The 23,212-nt window shown below is 33.8% G+C and overlaps 5 protein-coding genes across 9 annotated transcripts; 3 read left to right on the plus strand and 2 right to left on the minus strand.

Moving 5' to 3' along the window:
• Positions 1–1,321: 1,321 nt before the first annotated feature.
• Positions 1,322–4,761, minus strand: LOC105764741 (uncharacterized). Its single transcript, XM_012583467.2, has 6 exons — positions 4,373–4,761; positions 3,553–3,695; positions 3,279–3,422; positions 2,879–3,064; positions 2,362–2,486; positions 1,322–1,908 (listed from the first exon to the last, which is right to left on the minus strand). Exons 1-6 carry the CDS (start codon positions 4,584–4,586, stop codon positions 1,683–1,685), a joined length of 1,038 nt encoding a protein of 345 aa, XP_012438921.1. The 5' UTR covers positions 4,587–4,761; the 3' UTR covers positions 1,322–1,682.
• Positions 4,762–5,972: 1,211 nt separating this feature from the next.
• On the plus strand, positions 5,973–12,901 carry LOC105764740 (inorganic pyrophosphatase TTM1). 5 transcript variants are annotated; one of them, XM_012583465.2, is made up of 12 exons: positions 5,976–6,206; positions 7,100–7,474; positions 8,539–8,653; positions 8,857–9,052; positions 9,200–9,313; positions 9,425–9,598; positions 10,319–10,513; positions 11,039–11,161; positions 11,231–11,343; positions 11,512–11,632; positions 12,009–12,281; positions 12,420–12,901. In XM_012583465.2, the coding sequence occupies exons 2-12, from the start codon at positions 7,135–7,137 to the stop codon at positions 12,636–12,638; spliced, it is 1,983 nt and encodes a 660-aa protein (XP_012438919.1). In that variant the 5' UTR covers positions 5,976–6,206; positions 7,100–7,134; the 3' UTR covers positions 12,639–12,901. The 5 variants fall into 5 exon arrangements, with proteins under 5 accessions (XP_052481074.1, XP_012438919.1, XP_012438918.1 ...); XM_012583464.2 differs by having other exon boundaries at positions 7,105–7,474; XM_012583466.2 differs by lacking the exon at positions 5,976–6,206 and adding an exon at positions 6,288–6,631 and having other exon boundaries at positions 7,105–7,474.
• Positions 12,902–13,025: 124 nt separating this feature from the next.
• LOC105762237 (H/ACA ribonucleoprotein complex subunit 2-like protein) lies at positions 13,026–17,496 on the minus strand. Its single transcript, XM_052625301.1, has 4 exons — positions 17,487–17,496; positions 14,908–14,977; positions 13,850–13,949; positions 13,026–13,394 (listed from the first exon to the last, which is right to left on the minus strand). The coding sequence occupies exons 1-4, from the start codon at positions 17,494–17,496 to the stop codon at positions 13,233–13,235; spliced, it is 342 nt and encodes a 113-aa protein (XP_052481261.1). The 3' UTR covers positions 13,026–13,232.
• Positions 17,497–17,582: 86 nt separating this feature from the next.
• LOC105764742 (protein STRICTOSIDINE SYNTHASE-LIKE 12) lies at positions 17,583–18,922 on the plus strand. The gene is made up of 3 exons (XM_012583468.2): positions 17,583–17,858; positions 17,969–18,238; positions 18,382–18,922. The coding sequence occupies exons 1-3, from the start codon at positions 17,605–17,607 to the stop codon at positions 18,854–18,856; spliced, it is 999 nt and encodes a 332-aa protein (XP_012438922.1). The 5' UTR covers positions 17,583–17,604; the 3' UTR covers positions 18,857–18,922.
• A 2,231-nt stretch (positions 18,923–21,153) lies between these two features.
• Positions 21,154–21,873, plus strand: LOC105762508 (probable calcium-binding protein CML15). The gene has a single exon (XM_012580279.2). The coding sequence runs from the start codon at positions 21,205–21,207 to the stop codon at positions 21,685–21,687; it is 483 nt and encodes a 160-aa protein (XP_012435733.1). The 5' UTR covers positions 21,154–21,204; the 3' UTR covers positions 21,688–21,873.
• Positions 21,874–23,212: the final 1,339 nt, after the last annotated feature.

Genomic DNA, 23,212 nt, shown 5'->3' on the forward strand with positions numbered 1-23,212 from the left:
TGGGCATCTCTAACCCCGGCCACTTGGATTCTCCTCGTAAGTGCAATGATAGAGTGGCATGTGTCAACTTAGGACACTATTAAAGTAAATATGCGAAGTTAGATGAAATACTTCTCTTCTTTATATATATAAAACATTATCCGATCAAACTTTGAAAAATTTAGTTTGACATAGATGGGGAATGAATAGGATAAGAAATCGTAAGTTTTGCTTTTAAATATCATTTTAATCGATATGAAGTAAATATAAAAAGAGTAGCTAAAACAAAGTGAACATTGAGTTGGGCCCCCCAGTGAAAGAGCAAAACGAAGTTCAAAGAAGAGTTTCGATGAAAACCAGTGAGTTGGAGCAATCTTTGTCCCCAAATTTGTAAGCATGATTTGTAAGCCTTCTACCACCGTGTTTTTGGTTTTAATTTCTTATACAGACATCATGGCCCCATGCATTCCGCATTGTTTCTTTGTCCTCTTGCTCGAATTTGCTAATGGTCGGACAACCTCTTTCATGCCTTTCATTTCATTCCACCCCTTTCTTCTTTATATTAATATATTTTTCATTTATACATAAAGCTTGTCGTCATCTGATAATGAACAAAAAAAAAAAACCAAGTATTAAATGTTAGATTTTGGATCACATGTTTATAAAATGCTACCAGTTGGAGATGATTTATGTTAGGTTAAGCTATTAAGAAACTTGTCTGGTTCAAGTTTTGAGAATAAAAAATAAACATCCCATTTAAAATCCGACCCAGCTTGATTCTACTTAATACCAGACATCCACAGCATCTGAATATCGTTTATCGACCATGCAACTGAACTCCAGAGTAAGGTCTTTGTGCTCTCTTCATATTTACGAATATACTAAATTTTATTTTAAAGAAATTATTAAATTGTTAATAAAAATGTATAATATTATTTTCTTTTACAAAACTATGTGAAGAGTTGTTAAATGAGAAATAGTAGATACAATGATAAAACCACCCCCCAAACTAAAAAATGAGAGTCAGTTGCAGATATGATTGTATGTCCGACTTAAATCCATGTTAGATTGACATTTCTTTTCTTATATTCAAAAGATTATACATCCATAATCATGTTCGACAAAGTGTTAAATAGTTCAAAATAAATAAATTTAAAGTTGAGGAAATATAGTTAGTTACCCAGAAGTATAAACTAAATGGATAACACAAATTATTGGGGTTTTCCTATAAAAAAAAAAGTTGAATCTTGGATGCAGAGGGACGTCAGATCTGGACATCAGCAAATTACAGAACATGAAGTCCATAATTATGACAACAGAATGAATGCACAACCACCACAACTACTCCAACAAGCTTTGGCTCTTCATTTTCAATAAAATACATGTGTCAGACTCCCGAATCTAACACATATTCATATATAAATACCGCATATGATTATTTAAATATATGGAAAAACTTTAAAAAAGAAAAAAGAAAAAAGCATAACAATATCCAACATTTACCCCAAATCTGAATAACATGGACAAAAAGGATTACTATGGAACTTTTTCATAAAGAACTGCTACTGCTGTCACTTCAGAAGTCTTTCGAAGCCTTGTGAAGAAACTCACGTTTATAACAAGTTGCTAGAATGTGGATGATCAACTCGTCCATTACTGGTTGAATGCCCTTTCCTTCTCACCCTAATCCCTCTTATGATATTTCACTGTGAAAACTTCGAGATCAACTTGTCGACGTGAAATATGATATCATCTATGCGAGGGCGAACACTAGGCTGAGGCTGAAGCATCCAAGTCACGAATTGGTGAAGAGCTTCAGGATACTGTGGTTTAGGTCCAGCTGGCCACTTAATCTGTACATTTACAATGGCCAGTTGCAGGCTTCCTCCAGATTCTCCAAGTGCATACTCAAATGGGGATACCCCATACCTGCAACAAATGCCAATGAACAATATAAGTGGATAATTTTTTTTTATATAAAAGCAGCTAACTACATCATCTCGAAAAGGTTGGATATAGAGTACACAAACAATTATTTCCGAAGATAAATGAAAGCATCTGATGGAAGTACAAACCTGTAACTGCTTTAACTTGTTTTACCAAAATTATCATCAAAATACAACTTCATGACTCTTTCTACCAACACTAATGGGCAACTTAACTTTGAAATACAAAGGCCTGCTTTTCGCGTTATTTAACTTTAAAATCAAATACTTAAAATATGCTCCTTAGATTTAGCCAGATTCAAATACTTTGTTTACTCTTTGTCTACTAAATTGTTTTTAGGAAGAAACGTAATTAACAAATGAAATGAAAGTACAAAAAAAAAAAAAAACAAGTTTATTAAATGAAAGAAAACACTGTTTAAGAATTGATTCTTACATTATTGCATATAAAGTGCACCCCAATGCCCAAATATCGGTTCGCTCATCAACATCTGCATGGCTTGGGCAATCCCACAACTCAGGAGCTCGGAAAGGTGCTGCACAGTGCTCAGATGCCCATTCCTATATATGGAAAGAAAAACAACCATGATCATTGTAGAACATGCACTAAGTTTATAGATAGAAATAAATATCATATTCAAACTTAAGCAGAAAATATAAGGATGATAACCATAAGACAATGCAGTAAAAACAAATCAAGAAAATACGAAGAAGACTTTCAGCATGTTTTAGGATATAATAAATGCATCAAACAGATAGGCCAATTATGTACTCATACATCATTTTGTTCATGTTTAAGCATGCATATGTTTGTTGGTAGAACATGAAGCATACAGGTTTAAGGAACTAGAAGAGCTTGGGATAGTTTTCAGTGAGGATGAGAAAGAAGTTTGAAAACAGAGAATATAAGAAGACTCTTTAATACTGAAGAAAAGTAAAGAAGAAAAAAGCACCTGAAGCTGTAGTGCCTCAGAACGAGAGCGAATTTGCCTCCTTGCAGGACGAGCACTCCCGAAATCCATTAATATAGCAAGAGGCGATTCCCCTTTCCTATGGGTTAAAAGAACATTACCAGGCTTGATATCATTATGTGCATATGGAGGCTCAAGACTGTGCATATGTTCAAGTCCGGCACACAGCTGTGAAAATAATTTGGCACAGTCAAAGTGCTTATAGTCAATTCGAATCAGTTATGACATTAATGAATCTGAAAAGAAAACACCATTACTAATACATAAAATGATCAAATATTAGAAAATAGAAGAATGCATCGGATCCACTGATAACAAGTGCCACATGGTTATCATTTAAACCTCTATAAGAAAATGGTTAGAAAAAGACAGTTTTACTTACCTGCCGAAATATTTGAAGAACATCCGAGGTAGAAAAGAAATCATTTTTAGCACTCATAGCTTTGAAATTGTCCAGTAATGTTCCATCCAAATGAACGGGAAATAGTAAATATGCTTCGTGATTCCATGATCCTTCTTGTGTAGGCTAGCCAATTAAATCAAATTGTTTCAGACAAATACAGTTTTGCATGGAAAGTGGTTTAAAGAAAGAAAATGCATCTTGGAAAATAGTTTGTTTTACACCGCTAATTAGAATGAGAGATCTGAACAATTACCTTAACAGAAATGATAGCATGATCAAGAAGGGGAAGAAGATTATGGTGACTAAACAAGGATGAAACACGGATCTCCTCCCGAACCAATTCTAACTGTTCATTATTCTGAATGAGAACTTTCTTCATTGCATAAGTTCCATCATCTGCAAATGCAACCCAAGTAAGTTCATTCCAAAACCAAATTAATTTTCCCTTTGATCTGATGAATACACAAATACCAAAATAACACGATAAAATCTGGCAGATGGCATAGCAGATGTCACCATCCTAGATAAAATCCCCCAGCAAAAAAAAAAAGGTTAGCAAATCCATTTAAGATGTAAATTCAGATAATGAGAGGGAAAATGCAAATAAAAAAAAATTAAATTAAATTAAATGGGAAAGAAAAACCATCATAAAACTGAAAACATGATGATTCCATAATATACGAATTCTAGTCAAATGCCTTAGGTTTACCAACAGAACAGAGATCAAAGATTCAACTGATCCATAATTTTAATTATGGATCCAATTGTAATTCGATCATCAGAAAACCTATGATCCAATTTTATCAGACCCCATATTCGATAAACCAGAATGGAATGAATCCGTTCATTCAATCACAATAGTTGACACATTACTTGAGTTAAATTTCTACAATAAATAAATCACAAAACCCAATCCAATGAAGAAAAAAGAAAATGCACAATTTAGAAAAACATATAATTAGAAACTCAAAGCAATCAGCTACAAAAAAAAAATTAAAGAAACACCCAGATCAGTAGTAAACCAATCCAATAGAGCAGCACCCAAATCATAAAATCCTTGAAAAAGAACGAACCAGATAGATGAGAAGGGTCCTTGACTTTCTTGGCTAAGCCACCAGCTGAAATTGAAGAAGAATCGGAGGTGACTTCCTTAACCAGATAAACATAGGCGAAGCCACCTTCACCCAACTGCCTCACGATCTTGAACCTGATGTCATTGATCCAAACGTCTCCTCCCCCATTAGCAGCATCGTACATTGCATTAAACCCTGAAAATGTACACCCCATTGTTTTCCCCTTATGCCTTTCACTTGAAAAAAAATTCCTTTTACATCTTCAGATCTCTCATATTTTTTTTTTCTTTTTAGGGTGTGTTGGAATTGAGAAACGTAAAAATGGCGGATCTTAACAAGCACTCTCTCTTTCTCTCTCTCCTCTATGCTCTGTTTTGGAACATTATTTTTAGTTAACAGATTTCAGCATTTAAAGCTTTCCATTTTTCTGTCTAACAATAACTGTTAATTATTTTGTTTCGAATGGTAATTATTTGGAGTCAATTGCATTAAGTCTCTAAATTATGGTTTTTATTCTAAATCGATTATCAAATTTTAAAATATTCTAACTATAGATACTTTCTATATTAAAATTATTAGTTTTATATTCAAACATGCGAAAATTTTAAAGAAAAATGAGTGTTGTAAAAATCTTGACTTTGATGTTTTCATAATTTTTACTGAAACTATCGTTTCCTCTTTTTCTTTTCTATTTTGCTTTATTTTTACCTTTTAATTTTTTAAAAGTAATGAGACAACATTTTACTCTTTTTTTTTAAATTTTATTTTAAATTATGTCACATAAGATTTAACATGTCATTTAATGGTAAATTAACATTTTCAATAATGGAAGGGTCTAGCTAATTTAACATCAATAGTTTGAAGATGTATTTAGAATATTTTAAAATTTGGAGACTAATTTAAAAATGACCATAGTTTAAGGGTGTCTAGTGCAAATTAACTCTTCTATTTATTTTAAAGATATTTTAATGTGTTATTTTATAGTTAACTGTCCTTGTATAGATTGTATAGGGTCCGGTTCTGAATAAAATTAAATGGAAATTATAAAATATATGATTTGATAAGTTAAAATGTATAAAAATAGGGAGTATGTTTCATCACTCGGATCACTAATTAAGACCCTTAAATGACCACTCAATGATAAAGGAGGTAGAGATACGGAGGCAAGTTGTGAGATATAAAACAAACTTTTTAAAAGTGAAAAGTTAAAAGTAAATTTAAGGAATATTTTGTTTTTGTAAAATATACAATTTTATGTTACAAAATCCTATAATTTATTCTTTTTACATTGTATATTTTTAATTACAAATAAATTGATCTAAAATATTAATAAATAACAATTTAGGTATATTCCTTCAAACCATACCTGTCAAACTTTAGCGGGTGAATTGATAAGGCATCTCTGTAATGGAAAAAAGGAAGAAGAAGCATCTCTTACAGTGGTCCATGTTTGTAGGATTATTAAAAAATGTATTTACAATTAAATTCAAAATAGAAAAACCACAAATAATAAAATAAATATTATATAACCTTAAAATCATTGCTTATGACAATCTTACCCTTCAAATTATAAGCTCAGCCTTTGAACTTAATTTTTTTTTATTATGTACTTCGTTAAACCAACCTATTTCGAAATTCTCTCTAATCCACTTTATGTTATTGTCTGAACTCTAGAAGGTGGCTAAGCAAGCAGCCTTTAGTTTGTTGCCAATGACATCCATCCAACTCAGTAATCACAAGAATCTCTAACTCTTCTTCCGCCTTTACATAAAAAAATCCCAGTAACAGTTTTTCTTGGTCTTTAAAGTTTGACCTCAAAGTCCTAACACTAAAGGTATGATCTTCAAACTATGATTCCCGGAACTTAGTTTACAGTCACCACAAATTGTTTTCATGCTCATCTTTGTTTCCCTTTAGCTTCTGGGTTCTTGTTATTTGTTGAGTTTCAATTCTGGGTATTTTGGATTTGTGTTTATTTTGTTGTTTGCTGTTGAATTTGATGGTTTTGAGTCTCCTTAGGAGCTCGAAAGTTCAAGCTTTTATGGTTTGTTCGTTGTCTTTTCGACCTTGAAATTTAATTCAGACTGGTTTCTATGTGTTCAATCAAGAGCATCAAAAAGGAAATGAATATCATGTTTCCTTGATCATAGTTTTAGTTACCTCTTCTTGGGATAATTGCTTAGCTTCCTTCAGAGGGGACATGGAAAAGCATAAAAGAAAGAGGAACTAGTGTTCATAAATCTGGTGAAGGGTGTAAAGGTAAACATTTTTCTGGTTAGAAAAAAAAAAAGAAGAACATTTACGTATTATGAATGGGGGGAACACTGAAAGATAATGATGGTTTGATTTCTCTTCACTGATTTAAATGTTGTGATTAAATGAGCTGCTGACTGTTGTATAATTTGGCACCTGGATTCGATGATAAGCTCCTTAATTTTCACCATTCTATAACTGGTTCATGGGCATTTCCGTTTGTTCATGATCTGAACTTGTGTCTTCTTCATATTTTTGTTAGTCCTGCTAGATTATTATTACTTTGTAATTCCTAAAAGTTATTGAACTGCTGAATTTCCAGCGACATGCTTACCTTACCTTTTAACTTTGGCGAGTTATGGACTTTCCTCCCTTTGTGTTTTGGAAATCGTGATCCCACATCAAAAACTCCATGATTTTATTGTGATGTCATCTCTCTTGAAAATGTAAATATCTGACTGTTGCATCTTTCAGTGCAGCTGTATAAAGGAGAAGTTTCAAATCTCTTAATGGCTCAAGATACCTCTTCTGTTGCTGAATCACCTCGACGGCGCTCTGGTCTTCTGCGAGACCAGGTGCAGTTGATTAAAAGAAAAGACTGTGATCGCTATGAGATCGTTCCAATCGAAGATAAACTGTCCTTCGAGAAAGGATTTTTCATCGTAATTCGTGCATGCCAATTATTGGCTCAAAAGAATGATGGATTGATTTTAGTTGGAGTAGCTGGACCATCTGGAGCTGGAAAGACTGTGTTCACAGAGAAGGTGCTCAACTTTATGCCCAGTATAGCTGTCATAACCATGGACAACTACAATGATGCTAGCCGTATCATTGATGGAAACTTTGATGGTAAGAATTAGAGTTCTTAACATTTTTAAAACTTTCATGTAAGGTGATCCCATCTTTGATTAAGGTGCTTTGTTTTTATGTATGAGAACAATGGATGCCACCCGATATTGCTTGCTGACTTTGGTGGTTGACAATTAGCAGCACAGTATGCTTTTGGAAGCTTCTATGTTAAGAGCTGCTGTTTTATCTGCTAATGCTGTTGCATTTCACATTGAAATAAAATTTAGGAGGCAAAATTGATAGGAGATAATTATTTCTAATTATATAAACGGAATACAAAATGTGCAGTAAAAGCAATATGTGCTTAAGCTCATTTTTGTTAGCTATAGCATTCTATAGTTTGATTCAGGATATCTTTAAGCAAAAAAATAATTATAATTAATGGGAATTTTCATGAGTTATAGCTACCGTAAAACATAACTTATAGAATACTTTCCAGTGCAATGGTATATTTAGTTCTAAATATTGGGTAGTTGGAAAGCAGAAGGCAAATATGGCCTTAAGATTACTTCATTTGAAATCAGGATGTTAAAATAGATGCGTGGTCATATAGAGGGGAAAATGGATTAAGAAGCATAGTTTTCTTTGGGAATGTTGAGATAGATGGGCAGCCAAATAAGAAATGGACGATCTTTAGAAAGTAAAACTGTAACGGTTAAGGATGAACTGATAAAATGACCACTTGGTGGATTGGTCATGTACAATGTAAACCATGAAGAGAGCTAAACATAGACCAAGAACATATTTCTTGAAGCAGTAAGGCTAGATTTGGCAGCTTGAGATCTCTTGATGTAGCCTTTGATTGGATGGAATTGAATCCTTATTAGTTATTATTTATTTTACATACTAATTGCATTTCTTTAATTTTAGATGTTTTGGTCAACATTTTAAACTGGTCCCACAGATAACTTGATTGTTTGGTATATGTAACACTAATGCCTTAGTCTGTGGCACGCATTGTGCCAATGTGTGGGATCCATTTTCTTTACTAGAACGATTTTGTATTGCAATGGCTGGAGGAGGATGCATGGTAAAGCTCTGATTATTGTAGTATTATGAAACAGACCCACGGCTGACTGATTACAACACACTGCTTGAAAATATTCATGGTTTAAAAGCGGGGAAACCTGTTCAAGTTCCAATTTATGACTTCAAGTCTAGCTCTCGCATAGGATACAGGTTCCCTATCTCTCTTTTATTTTTTGCTATTGTTTTAAGACATAGAAGCTCTTTTCATACGGGTTTAATGATGTCTCCACTCTCCACTTATTCAGCCTGCTAGGCAGGAAAGAAAAGAGACAAAAGAAAGGAAAGTGCATGCGAGCGGTTGGAAACAAATAATATGCATGTTCTTGATCTAGTTTTATTTATCATGATTACAGGACACTTGAAGTGCCTAGCTCCCGCATCGTGATTATTGAAGGAATATATGCCTTAAGTGACAAATTGCGGCCTTTACTAGATCTTCGCGTATCTGTCACTGGGGGTGTTCACTTTGACCTTGTCAAGAGAGTGTTACGGGACATTCAACGTGCTGGCCAAGAGCCTGAAGAAATTATCCATCAAATCTCTGAAACGGTTTCTTTATCTTACCTATTTTACTTTATAGGTGTCTGATTTAGCTGTTTTGTGAAATCATACCTAGTAATAGCCTTAAGTGCTTTATCAAATGCCTCCAAAACAAAGAGTAGTTATAGTAGTTCTCATGCACTTCTTTTCACACAGGTATATCCTATGTACAAGGCTTTTATTGAGCCAGATCTCGAAACAGCACATATTAAAATCATCAACAAGTTTAATCCGTTCACTGGATTTCAGAATCCTACTTATATTTTGAAGGTCAAGCTCAAACTCCATTATTTCCATGTCGGAGTAAATGGTTCCATGTTCCTTATTGTAGTACTACTTTCTTCCCACAACTTTACAACCAAGGGTTTTCTATCATTGTAGTCTACAAGGTTGGTGACACTGGATCAAATTAAGGAAGTTGTATCTGAGGGACACAAAGAAACTATAGAGGAAACATACGACATTTATCTTTTACCCCCTGGTGAAGATCCCGAAGCATGTCAGTCATATCTGAGGATGAGGAACAGGGATGGCAAATACAATCTCATGTTCGAGGTTAGATGTTTCATTTTTAAGCCTTTTAAAATTCTTAATGAGAATATAGTGGCCTTCTCTGGGTCCATAAAAGTTTTCTTCCTTGTCAGCAATGAGATGTGCTAATCTCAATCCTTTTTGTACTTCAAACTCCACTGGGGTATAGATGCCAGGTTTAGTTAGAATCATATTTTCATTGGAATCTCTCTCTTCTCATAGATCTTTACCGAATCTGAAAACAGCTGTTTTCATATATAGACATTGTATGTTTATGCCCTTTTTTGTCTAAAAATTAGAATTAAACAATACATGGAGGCAAAAATATTAGATGCTGTTTTAAATCACATGCAGTCAAAAACAGAATTAAACAGTACATGTAAACAAAGTAATATCTATGTTTCAAGAATTTGTGAGAGCTAGTTTGGATTTGATTTCTTTTATAAGTTATGATGACAAAACCAAACATTTACACAAAAATTACTTTAGATTCAATATGCTAATCTATTCGAGAATGTATAAGAATGTTCCTTTAAGATTTACTTCTATGTTCTTTCATGAGTTATTTTGCTCATTTTATACTAAATATGATATCCAAAGTCCTCTCAAATTTAGGTTTTAATGCCATATTGGGTGTTTGATTTGTCTTAACTTTTGATATTTAGGATTCTGCTTAATATTCTTTTAGGATTAACTTAAATGTGGTAAGTTTTAGAGCTTCTGACCAACTTGCCTGGTTCTCAGGAATGGGTTACTGACAGTCCCTTCATAATATCACCAAGAATAACTTTTGAAGTTAGCGTGCGTCTTCTTGGAGGACTAATGGCTTTGGGGTATACAATTGCAGCCATCTTGAAAAGAAGTAGCCATGTCTTTTCTGATGATAAGGTGTCCGTGAAGATCGATTGGTTGGAGCAACTCAATCGCAAATACGTTCAGGTATCATATCCTTTAACGTATGTGTATATCATTTGACATGGTTTATATATCAGGGTAATGTGATCTTTTGCCTCTTTTCTTATTCTGAAACATGTGTTTGGTCTTAGTTATCACAACAGTCATGTACCTAATTGGTTATGGCTTAAGATAACAGCACGATTTTTTATGGCAATACACAATTGGTTTTCTTCATTTATCTAAAAGGAACCAACAGGTCAACAAAATAGCATAGCATCCTGAGCATCCAAGCACAGCTGGCTGCTGAAATAGAATAGTCAACAAGTAGCTATAACTTTGGTAAGGGATAACTCTTTTCCCTTGAAAGCCCTTATCCTAGGCCTCTACTAATCCGCAACAGAAGCCACCACTACCCAATGAATTCTTAGCAGAATAACTCGATAAAGGATGGTGAACTGGCTTTGCGCTGCCTTGCTATAAAGCATCTATTTGAGTTGTTACAGATGACTTATTAGGTACGGGTTGCACAACTTAGAACTAACTGCAATGGTATGTTGTTTCTATAAGGTGCAAGGTCGAGATCGCCTATTTGTTAAATTCATAGCTGAGCAATTGGGTTTGGAAGGTTCATATGTTCCTCGTACTTACATTGAACAAATCCAGCTGGAGAAACTTGTAAATGATGTTATGGTATGATTATTCAAGTTGAACATTAAATTTTTGAGCTCTGCATGCTGCTAACTTGAGAAATATGTTTAGGCATTACCAGATGATTTGAAAACAAAGCTTAGCATTGATGATGACTTAGTTTCAAGTCCTAAAGAAGCCCTTTCCCGAGCCTCTGCTGATCGGAGAATGAAGTATCTCAGCCGGTAATTTTTATATCAAGCTACGGTTTTTCTGTCTTTTAAAAAACGTAGTGCTTTTCCACAACTTCAACAGAAAGATTAATGTGTTATTCTGTCTTATTTTTCTTTACAAAAGCACCTATTCTAATCCTGATAACAGTCACATATGAAATTCATCTATGTGTGGACCAGTATCTCGCACTCGTACGCGACCCAACGGGACAAGAATTTGCCGAAGCTGACAAAACTTGCTATTAACAGTAGAAGGTTTGATGGAAGGGCCCCAGAGTCACCTACTCCAGTAGTGAATCCGGTGAGTATGTTGACCCTGAACTAATTTCTGGAACACAAGTCTAGTTTTTCTTTATCCACTGTCAGAATCCTGACAACCTGACAACCTTTCTGGTTGCTGAAAAGTTCAAGTGAAAGAAAACAAAAGCCTGACAACCTCCCCCCGTTTTCTCCTCCAAGAAAAGAAAAAAGAATGGATTAATTTCAATTCTTCAGAAATTTTATGAGATTTCTGTAAAAGTTGGGCTCCTGAATGAATCCTAAACCTCTCAATCAAATAAATCAATCTTGGTCCGTGGTCATAATATTTGATTACTTTTTGTTTGGATTGCTTAAAATTGATTCCCTTCATAGTTTTGTTTATTACTTTCGTTACTGGTCATTCATTTGTGTTTTAGGGAGTTGTTACACAGCTCTCGGAGCAAATTTCAACTTTGAATGAAAGGATGGATAAGTTCACGTCAAGTATAGAAGAATTGAATTCCAAGCTTTCTACCAGGACCATTTCGGCTAGCCAACAAAATTTAGCTGTGCAGGCCGAAGCCTGCAATGGTTCTTTACCGACATCTCTTTTCGTAACTGGCTTGGGTAATGGTTCACTAACTGGTTCACTAATGCCTCATTCTTCATCTTCTTCCCAGTTGGCTAGAGAGTCCCCACTCATGGAAGAGGTAGCTTCATGTCCTAGTTCAAACCCTACATTTTGTTTCTCTAATCTGACCTTTTTTTATGTTACTTGTTCCGGTTCTTGGTTTTCATGGTAGCATCAACGGAAATGATTGTCTGAATCTTGGTTTTTAACCATGCAGGTTCTAGTTATTGCAAGAGCACAACGCCAGATTATGCATCAGTTAGACAATCTGAGCAATCTGATACATGAATACCGGGGAGAAAGATGTCACCAAGAAAGGAACGATCGATCAAACAGAGCAATTGATGTTGATACTATTGGTGTTCCGCTGATCTTTACTCTAGCAATTGGTGGTTTAGGAGTAATTTTGTTTAGGAATCTAGCATCCCAAAAGTAACATCATCACTTGGAGGTCCAAATTGCGATTTCTGGCATCGCGAAAATGGTCTTATGCCCCTGTGCTTTAAGGGACCATGGAGGGCTAACACACGTACTGTAGGTTGGCATGGAAAAATTGTAAATATTGGAAAAACAAATAAAGGTGAAATTCTGAAACTAGTGTTTATCCAACATATGTCTTCTTCCTGTTATTTAATTTTTACAGTGAGTTCTATAATCAGAGAAAATCTCTGCAATCTTCTGATGTGAGAAATTTGTACACCAGTAGAGTGGATATATTTTTGTCATGTTCGTTAACATAAATGAACAGAAGCCAACCTGTTAATGAACTATTTAACAAACAATAATTTATTCACAGGCCAAGCAGGAAACGTAATTCTGATACATTTCATGTGTTTTTTTTTAACCATTACACATTTGAGAGAAAGAGATGAGAATTTAACTAAATAAAGACAGGTGGGTTAAAATGAAAGCACATAAGCCAGATACATAGTTACAATGAAGTATCAACTCAGTAAAGCACATCGCCTAGAAAAGCAGAAGATAGAATCTAAACATCAAAGCTTACATATATATATGACAACACAATTTCTTAAAAGAGTGAGGATGTAAGCTCAGATATATCTGCTACTACCTGGCTATAATCGGCCTTTATCTTTTCTTGTTCCGCAGGGTCTAGTTTGCCTTTGGTTGGCTTGGTTAGCACCAGAACGCAGCACGTTGGTCTCTTGGTAGCTCCTGCAGTTGCAAGATCCTGAAATGGCAGAAGAAACTAATCAAACAGGCTCCACGTGAGACAGCTGATCGCTAGTTCATTAACTCAAGCTACAAACCTAAGCATGACATTAATCCGGAATGAGCCCTTTAGTTGTGCTGTGTATGTTTAGGGTCGGAATTCTGGGATGTACAGATTGAATTGGATGTCAATGTGGACTACAACCAAGAGTCTCTGTGGACTTAGAAAAATCGAACATAGATATACCATTGTGTTTGCTAAACCTAACAATGCAACTCTAAATAAAGGAAGAAAATGAACTCGGATGCGCTTGGCCATGTTATTGTAAAAGTGCAATGATAAATAATACAGAAGTTGGAAATTCACTAAGTGAAAAATTAGGTTCTATGGGATTTGATAGTCAAGCAGGATAACAATTGAAGGATGCAAAGTCACCGAATCATGCAGCAAAACAGAGGAGGTCAGAAGCTTACTTCTTTCGAAGGAACATAAACATAGGGAATGTCTGCCTCTTCACATAGAATCGGAACATGAGTTATGACATAGAAGATAGAAGGAACATGATTAAGCATTTATGTGATTAACATTAGAAGTTAAACTACTTTCAGTAAATTCAAAATTTAGATTGAATCAAATAAAAGAACTCCCTTCCATTCATCAATTGGCAGCAAAACAAGTGCCATCCATGTATATATTCATGTATTGCAATTTCCTTCTCAACTATGCAGTCCTAAACTCTGAATTGCTACAGAAAATTTTCAGACAGCAACCAAAATAGATATTCTTTTCCTAAATGTTCCTATAAAACATCAGTCATAACTCGGAGAAAAATGATGATACTATGTAATGGAAGTCGTTTACAGGCATGGTCAGATAAAAAAAAAAAAAAAGATTACGGTGTAGTTTTAAATCAAATTCCTGTTTAGAAATTTTATCAAACGAGCTTTGATCACTCAAGTGATCAAAGTATTTAGATGAAGTCAAACTTGTAAACGGATTTCCCCCCTCTCTCCATATTCTCATTCCTTAGTGATTACTCTGCTTCTTTCGGTGTAGCATAAATGTTGAAATCAGCACTCTTCTCAACTGAAACTCAGCAATTTATAAATTTGAACACTGGCATTAAAACAGATAATGGATTATTGCTACTCAGTTATGTTGTAACTCGTAGCTTATTTTACCCTAACAGGGAGGAGAGTGTCATATATCATATATTTGGAGAATCATACCCCATATTTCAGTCCAAATATGTGTTGGACAAATGTGCTCCACATGAGTATTTGAGTACAATGAAAAATCCAGGTACATTAGGGCATAAGAATCCTCCACGTAAAACTTATATCGGCATATCTCAACATAAGTAAGACACCAATATTTCTCAGTCCATGAAACTTATTCTTATATCTATCCAAATAAACATATCAGAGCATAGATCAGATTAAACATGCTTAAAATTGGAAGGAAAAGGCATACACAGAGAATCTGAAGTAAGCAAATATAATATATTTATATATAATAAAAAAAACTTTACCCTTTATGACCACGACTAATACTTTTAACCACTTCCTTTACTCCTCTCTTCAAGCATTTGTGCTCAGCAGCTACAGCAATGAAAAGAAATACATTGGTTAAATACTTACACGCCACCAAAAAATTCCATTATTAGAGCTTTGGGTTTTCCTTATCATGGCTAAAATACCAGAAAGAGATCTAAATTATTCCGATTTCACAAGTAAGTCATCATATGTCTTACGATTTATACTGAATAAATTCTTACTTCAAGTGAAAGAACGTTCTATGCTAAATTAACTAAAAACACAAAGGCAGTGTACACAATATAACTAGTGCAACGTGAAGAATAGTTAAGCGGTTGGCCGAATTAGGGTACAAGTTCCCAGGGTTTAAGCTGTATCATTTTTATTTTTTACAGGCAAGAGGTTGTTAGCTTAAGCTTTATTATTGTTAGTTATTATTATCTGGTTAAAATATATCATATTTTAGTCTATTATCTTAATCCTCTTTTTCAGTATCTCTCTTTCCTAGTTTTATTATTTTAATTCCATAATTTATTTTTTATTTCATGTTTATCTTTAAATAAGAAAATAAACATTTATCGATTGTTCGAACTCATGTCTTCCTGCATTGATAATAACATTAATGTCAATTAAGCTAAAATTTCATCGACAATTATTTATTTTAGTAAGAAAAATTAAGTGATTAAAGCTTAGTTGGAAAAAGAAAAATTTTGTATTTGCATCTTAGGATTTAGAAATCGAATTTTGCTGTTGTATCTTAAGTAATTCTAATATAAACTTTGATTTTATAAAACAATTAACTAATAATGTAGAGGGAAAAAAATATCTTCATCAAGTTTTTAAATTTTTAAAATAAATTTGTTTATTTCTGTAAAAATAAAAAATTCCTTTTAAATCGAATTTCATAAAAGAATTTAGTAATTCAAGTTTTAATCCAAAATTCAACTAAAGTGATAGCTTCTCAAAATTATTCAATTTTTTTTATTTTTATATAATTTTAAGGATAAGGGATGGGGTAACATGGTTTGAACACGAGTTAAGCGAGTGTTTGATAATAACTTTAATCATTACTCTGTTTAAGTCAAGACTCAAAATCTTTTGTTCAATTCACATGATGTCACAACTAGAGTTGTTCATAGGCTGGATCGAGCCCATGTAAGGTGTCTAAACCAAGTTTTCAAGCTCAAGCCCGACCCAATTTAAGAAAGATAAACTCAAGCCCAATCGAATCATATTTGACTTTTTGTAGTTTTGTTTTTTTATTTTAAAATAAGATTTAAAAAAATATAATGCACTAAATGCACTAAAAATTCTTATATAAAATTTTTTTAACACATTAAAAAAAGTATTTATATAAAAAAACTACCATAAATATAATAAATATTTTATTATATTAAAAAACACAAATAATATAACAAATATCTTATTGTATTAAATCTAATTTTAAAATTTTATATTTTGGATTGGGTTATTTAGTTGAGTAAAATATATTCAAGTCGGGACAGGCTAGGCTCGAACAAAAAAATCTTACCCTAGGCCCGACCCATATAGAGAACGGGCATTAAATTTTACCCAATCACATTTTGTAGGCTTCGTATTTTTTGTCCAAATCCTCCCATTTTTCAGGAGGGTCTTCAGGTCTGGGCAAGTGACCCGACTCATGAGCAGGTCTAGTAACAACAAAATAAAAAGTTTTAATTCTGCTATCCGTCCTTATATATTTTACGAAAGTTATGGATTTAGTCCTTATATTTTAATTTGGTCCTTTTTAATCACTATATTTTTTGAATTTTAAAATTTTTGTACTCATCAAATGATACATATTAAATTCATTAAGGTAGCGTTTGAGAACTAGGATTTCAAAAATAGTGTAAATTAAGTAGTAACTATTTAAAATGTAACATTCATGATCATTTCTCAAATTCATGGATTTACAAAAGCCTATTTAGTAATCAATTTGGTTCTTAAAATATTTTAGATTTGACATAAATATATTTTTTGTACTTTCTAATATATATTAGATTGAACCTCAACAAATTTGCATTTCATTCTTACTATTTACATAATAATTGAAATTTAAATTATTTCTAAAATCTAATGCAATAAACGTATTATCACATTTCTAATATTGTATCAACTTGTTATTTTCGCATATTAATTACTAAAATCTAATTAATGTATTAATTATTATCATTTGTGTTAATATTGAAATTTTAAAATTAAAAAATATAAAGACTTAAAATGACCCAATTGAAGAATATAGACTAAAATTTTAACTTTAGAAAAATTTCCATCCAAATGTACTAAAAAATTTATGCACAAGTACAATATGCATGTAAAACAACTTTTTAAGAAAACTGCAGTATAAATATGGAAGTCAATGAAGTAAATGCTTTCTGTTAATGGCAATGGAATACAGACAACAAAACTTCATTCTTCACATGAGTTTCCATATTTCCTGCCTTACTTTTCTTCATAATTCACATTTCACGCCATACGGCATAATAACAATTTGTGTTCCATTTCATGTTTTCTCCTATATTCGGTTCTTAAAGATCATTCCGTTACATCTCACTTATTTCCATGTCTGACGTATGTGTTCTATCTCACTATTAAAGAATCCGATAACCCTAAGTTCTCGCTTTATATATGCCATACAAGTGTAGATTACTTTGCTTATTCTTTTATTGAAGATGGCTTGCATTATTAGCCTTACCAAACTAATAAACATATTTCCCATTTTCATCTTTGTCTCATGTTTTCCTCCATTGATGCTTTCTCAATCATTCAGATCACTTCAATTGCCGCCGAAAGTCACCGGTCCAGAATCCATCGCCTTCGAGTTCGGAACCAGTCGATTCTATGTTGGTGTGGCTGATGGTAGAATTCTACAATACAACGGACCAAGGGTTGGATTTCGAGACTTTGGATTCACCGGTCCAAATAGGTGATTCTTTAACCAACAAACAGTCTAGTGGTTGCAAGACATAAATCATAAAACTGAATATAGGTTGTATATATTATTGCTTGAATTTTCACCCACAAACTCTAATACAGGTCTAAACGGATGTGTGATGGCACTACTGATCCAAATTTGGGGCCAATATGTGGAAGGCCATTGGGTTTAGCATTTCATTACTCCCTAAATAAGTTATATATTTGCGATGCCTATTTTGGGCTCATGGTGCTAGGTTCTTCCGGAAAGCAAGCGACCCAAGTTTCTGCGGCTGCAGACGGAGAGCCTTACCGTTTATGTGATGCTTTAGACGTCCACCAACCATCTGGAAATGTTATTTTCGTAGATTCCAGCGCCAACTATGATTTAAGGTTCTTTCTTATCACCTAGGCTAAATCCTTAGTAGTCTGAAGATCAACGACAAAGAGACCGTAACATTGCATTAATAGCACTATTTAAATCTTTTGACCCACTTATGTTTCATTCACATACAAAGCTTAATTACATGTTGCAGAAATATCTCGAAAGCAGTGAACGCTAATGATTCAACAGGGAGATTGTTGATGTACAACCCTGACACGGACCGAGTGACAGTGTTAATGAAGAACCTTTCAGGGCCAGCAGGGGTAGCAGTTAGCCAAGATGGAACCTATGTCCTAGTTTCCAACTTCATTAACAATAGTACTATACGGTATTGGCTTCGAGGTCCTGGAGCCAACACTTATGACGTCATAAATTTGCAGGAAAGGCCAGATAACATCAAGAGAACAGCGTTTGGAGACTTTTGGAGGGCGGCGGCGCTGGTGAAACAACCGACGCGATCACTGGTGCCGATCGGGCAGAGGATCAATGGGTTTGGCAGGGTTCTTCGAACTGTGAATTTCGAAGCATGGTATGGCAATCAATTAATTAGCGAAGTTCAGGAATTCGGTGGTGAACTATATTTGGGATCACTATCTGCGCCTTTTGTTGGCGTTTTTAGGTTTTGATGTCTGTAGTTTCCGATTACTATCTAGGGTAAATTATAAGAATAATCGTACAATAATTTTGTTTTAGTTATCCATCTATTAATTTCATCAATTTAATCAATCTCTTTTCTAATTTTAATTAATTTAATAACGAAAATTTAAAATTTGATTTATTCGCATAATAATAAATTTAGCCATCTAATTATTAGATGTTAATCTTGTATCTTGTTATGCACTATTGTTTGATCTATTTAAACGTCTTTTTATGACTTCCTTCAATCTCTTTTAACTTATTTCTTCAAGTCTTCACTCGCAATGAAAAAAGTTTAAGCTTATTATCTCTTCAACTCAATGATATTAAAGTCTAAATATCAATAGAGCATGATGACAGCGACATGTACTGTGCGTAATAAAGCAAGGGTGGAGAGAAAGGATTGACATGGAAGAAGGCAGCAAACATTCCAACAATTTCCGCATCTCCTTTACAAACATTCAACAGTCAAATTTCTCACTTTTTTGGTAGGAACATTAAGCAATTTGGAGACCGTGTTATGCATATTATGCATTCCTCAACAGGCTCACAAAGGTCACTTTATATCTACACTCGTCTTGGGGGCCAATTGTTATGTCTCTTTTAGTGGACTTTACAACTTACTGATGGTTAATCTGCAAATCTCAACCTGGCGAACTATGCGCCTTCTCACTTATAGTTAGTCTACGAACTTCAATATGATAAACTATGCATCTTTATTGATGCTAAAGCTATAGTGAAACTCAACATAATTAATTGTTAGTCACTCTAACATGCCCCATCATAGAATATCATATCATTGTCACTGTCAAATGTATCAAAATCAGACTTCCACGTCAACAATTTTAAGACATATAGCCAAATTTATCATCCAAAAGATTAATGCAAATAGACTCGCTTCAACTTACCAAATCTCCTCCCCAAAAAAAATTAAGACTTCCTTCCAACCTCTGTTCCTTCCTTCTTCACCAAACCTTCTTCTCTTTATTCACCTCACCAGTTAACACTTCCGTAAATTAAATATCAAATCTTCCTAATCTCTCTGATATTACTAATCAATGACGTAAGAACTTCCATGAATGAATACCCTTCAGAACCACAATTTACGAAGATGTATAATCGCATATAAGTAAAAATACCTTCAGGTTAGAATAATAATGGGAGGTTGAAGAATATGGCATTGCCTTCCCAAACACCATATCTATCTGTGTCACGTGACATAATAAAGTAAATGGCAAGCAGTGCAGATAAAATGGCGTCACTCCATCATGGTCGGACAATTTGGACAAGACTTTCGACTTCTTCAATCTATAATTCTTCGTGGTCCACCTCCAATCTCTCGTCTTTCATTTTCTTCTTTTTAGTGTTCTAGTTTTTTCTTTTCCCCTTTAAGCCTAAGTTTTAAGTGGAAGTGAAGGCTTAAAAATATAGGAGGGACGACGGAAGAAAATGCAAGTTTCAATCAAACTGGATCGAGAGTTGGTCAGGTTATTAATTTGGAGAAAGACATTATTAATCCGTAAATAAACAGAGACTAATTGGACCGTGTTGGAACACTGGCAGCAACAACCAAACAATGAAACACTAAGAGCATAAGCTCTTCAAACAGCAAGCAGAAACACAAAGCATCAAGAGCATAAGCTCTCGGTTAACAGGCAGAAAAAAGAAAAAGAAAGAACAATGGCAGCAGCTCTTAGAAAAAGAACAAAACAGAGAACAAAGGAGGAAGAAACAAAAATAATTTACTTGCTCACAAACGTGCAGCAAGGAAGCAATCTAAGTTTCACAACTGATATGCTTAATTTTTCAATAAGAAAAACAATACATTTATAGCCAACCACATCAGTTATTACTACCTAATACCACTAAGTAGCCTAGTAACTTTAAAAACATTGCTTGTACACATGGATAAGCTGACTTATCAGCTCAACCAACCCATCAAAACATCAACATCAAAGTTCATTCTCAACCAAACTAAATTACAGAATCATTATAGTACCATGCATTTTAACAAAAACATAATAGCAGCATGGTTGGCCATTTTTAACAGACCGAATTAAAAAAATTAATGAAACTGTTTTTTTTTTTATAATTATCAATTTTTAATAATAGTAGTAATTGAATAATTGATATTTATAATGGAACCCCAAAAAAAACCTTTCTATTTTTAATGCCACTCCAAACATAGATGTGAACCTCAAACTCATAACAAACCAAAGACATTGATTTCCTTGATGGTTTTCTCGTTAATTGCTCATTTCATTGCGATCCGAAGCCGCCACCAACATTAACAGATAATTTATTGTTTTTTGGTTAGTATATTTGGGTTTTGTTGAAAATGGAGCCATTAGGAGAAGATGACCTAAGTCAATTAAAGGAAATTTTCGCAAGGTTCGACATGGATTCCGATGGTAGCCTAACGATTCTAGAGCTTGCGGCACTGCTAAGATCGATTGGGATCAAGCCATCAGGTGATCAAATCCATGTTTTGTTAGCCAACATGGATGCCAACGGCAATGGTTCGGTTGAATTTGATGAACTAGCCAGTATATTGCCTGAACTTACAGGAGAAATATTGAATAACCAAGAGCGATTAACGGAGGTGTTTCAATTGTTTGATCGTGACGGCAATGGATACATCACCGCGGCGGAGCTAGCTGGTTGCATGGCCAAAATGGGATATCCATTGACCTATTCAGAGCTAACTGAGATTATTAAAGAGGCTGATTCCGATGGGGATGGTGTCATTAGCTTCACTGAATTTTCTTCTATAATGGGAAAATCAGCCCTGGAATTTCTAGGTATTAGTCTGTCATCATGACCCTAGATTTGAGTTTTTCCTCTCTTTTTTCTTCTGGGGATTGTTGTAGGAACCTAATCCCTCGGTTAAATGTTTGCTAATATTTCCAAGAACAATGTTCCAGGCAAATTGCTTCGTTTGAAGGGCCACATGAAACCACTTCTTGTTACCCCTTATCTCAAGGTCTATGTCATCTTTTCTTGTCTGGCTGAGTTTGATGAAGATGACTATATACATATTGGTAGTTGTAAATATTAGATCAAGGAATGAAATATCATGTTTTTCACACCCTTTTGCTTCCATGTTTTCAGCTTCACAAAAATCAATAAATTAAGGGTGGATTTAGATTGGCGGTGAGGTGGGGTGTGCTTAATTTATTTTTTGTCTCACATTATAGTATTTAATCTCACCACTAACCGTTAGTAAACGTATTACCCATTCAAACTCACCCTAAATCAGGTTCCATTTTAGTTCAAGTCATCTTTAAATATATTCAAATTGGTTCTTTTGTTGGATCAAAAGTGAAAAAAAAAGTAATTATTCCAATAAATCAAAGCCAACCATTTTGGTTGATGAATCTGGTTTTTTTTAATCTCCATCCCTTTTCAATAAGAAGATGACAAATAATATTTTTCGTCCTAATTTTCAGCTTTTATCTTCCTACAAAATTCAAGTCCAACTAAAAATTAGTTTATCGAAAAAGGATAAAAATAGGTAGAATTACAGCTTTATCCAATGATTTTAACATACATATAAAAAAAAACATAAGTAAATTTTTTATTTAATATGTTAGTTTATCGTCATCTGGATAAATTTGATCACTATTTTTTTCATAAAGGTGAAGCTATCATTATTTTTCTTTGGATAATTTATTTATTAGATAAATACTCAAATTATTTACTTTATTAGTTTTTTTAAAAATATTAAATAGGCTTTTAGGTGATATTCGTAATTCATTCAGAAATAGAGTTGATGTCTTTCTTGACCTAAACAATGGGCATTTGCTTTGTCCCAACCTGAGCTTGCCCACAATGCAATCAAGAAGTCACATTTTTTCTGTTGTCTATGTCCAATGCCTTCGACATGCTTGGACTTAACACAACTTCCACAAGCCCCAAGGTCAAGCATAGTTGCAACCCATATGACAACAAGAACAAGATGTCCAAGCAGGTCAAACAAAGTAGCTGATTTCTCCCCATTCTATTGGGAAGATGAATTTAACTCGACGATGATTTATTTTTCTCGAAGGGGGAATTTGACGTGACTTTTTATTCAATTATTTAGTTTTTCTTTTTTCTTTTAACTCTTTGAAGCCTACAAATAAATTAGAATGTGAGCTTTGTAATTTATTCAATTCATACAAAAAAAAAAAAAAGAGAAGAGATGTTTAGTTTTCTCTTTTAACTATAAAAATTTAATCTTTTGTATTTGTGTCCAGGCTTATGTTATTTGGGTAATTGTTGGATTGAAGCTGAACAGGGTTTGCAACTGTTGATTTCTTGGTCTCTTTAATGGCTGCTCTTCCAATTCTTGGTGGATTTTGAGC

Source organism: Gossypium raimondii, chromosome 12, assembly GCF_025698545.1.
Source record: "Gossypium raimondii isolate GPD5lz chromosome 12, ASM2569854v1, whole genome shotgun sequence".
NCBI classification, from domain to species: domain Eukaryota; kingdom Viridiplantae; phylum Streptophyta; class Magnoliopsida; order Malvales; family Malvaceae; genus Gossypium; species Gossypium raimondii.

Coding starts and splice junctions, on each gene's coding strand:
- LOC105764741 (XM_012583467.2), bottom strand. CDS start 4,586: ATGGGGTGTACATTTTCAGGGTTTAATGCAATGTACGATGCTGCTAAT. Junction 3,423..3,552: donor ATGCTATCATTTCTGTTAAG/GTAATTGTTCAG, acceptor TTAATTGGCTAG/CCTACACAAGAAGGATCATG. Junction 2,487..2,878: donor CTGAGGCACTACAGCTTCAG/GTGCTTTTTTCT, acceptor TTCCATATATAG/GAATGGGCATCTGAGCACTG.
- LOC105764740 (XM_012583465.2), top strand. CDS start 7,135: ATGGCTCAAGATACCTCTTCTGTTGCTGAATCACCTCGACGGCGCTCT. Junction 10,514..11,038: donor TCAATCGCAAATACGTTCAG/GTATCATATCCT, acceptor TGTTTCTATAAG/GTGCAAGGTCGAGATCGCCT. Junction 11,344..11,511: donor AGAATGAAGTATCTCAGCCG/GTAATTTTTATA, acceptor TGTGTGGACCAG/TATCTCGCACTCGTACGCGA.
- LOC105762237 (XM_052625301.1), bottom strand. Junction 13,950..14,907: donor ATTAGTCGTGGTCATAAAGG/GTAAAGTTTTTT, acceptor GTTAATCACATA/AATGCTTAATCATGTTCCTT. Junction 13,395..13,849: donor TTTATGTTCCTTCGAAAGAA/GTAAGCTTCTGA, acceptor CTGCCATTTCAG/GATCTTGCAACTGCAGGAGC.
- LOC105762508 (XM_012580279.2), top strand. CDS start 21,205: ATGGAGCCATTAGGAGAAGATGACCTAAGTCAATTAAAGGAAATTTTC.
- LOC105764742 (XM_012583468.2), top strand. CDS start 17,605: ATGGCTTGCATTATTAGCCTTACCAAACTAATAAACATATTTCCCATT. Junction 17,859..17,968: donor GGATTCACCGGTCCAAATAG/GTGATTCTTTAA, acceptor ACTCTAATACAG/GTCTAAACGGATGTGTGATG. Junction 18,239..18,381: donor AGCGCCAACTATGATTTAAG/GTTCTTTCTTAT, acceptor TACATGTTGCAG/AAATATCTCGAAAGCAGTGA.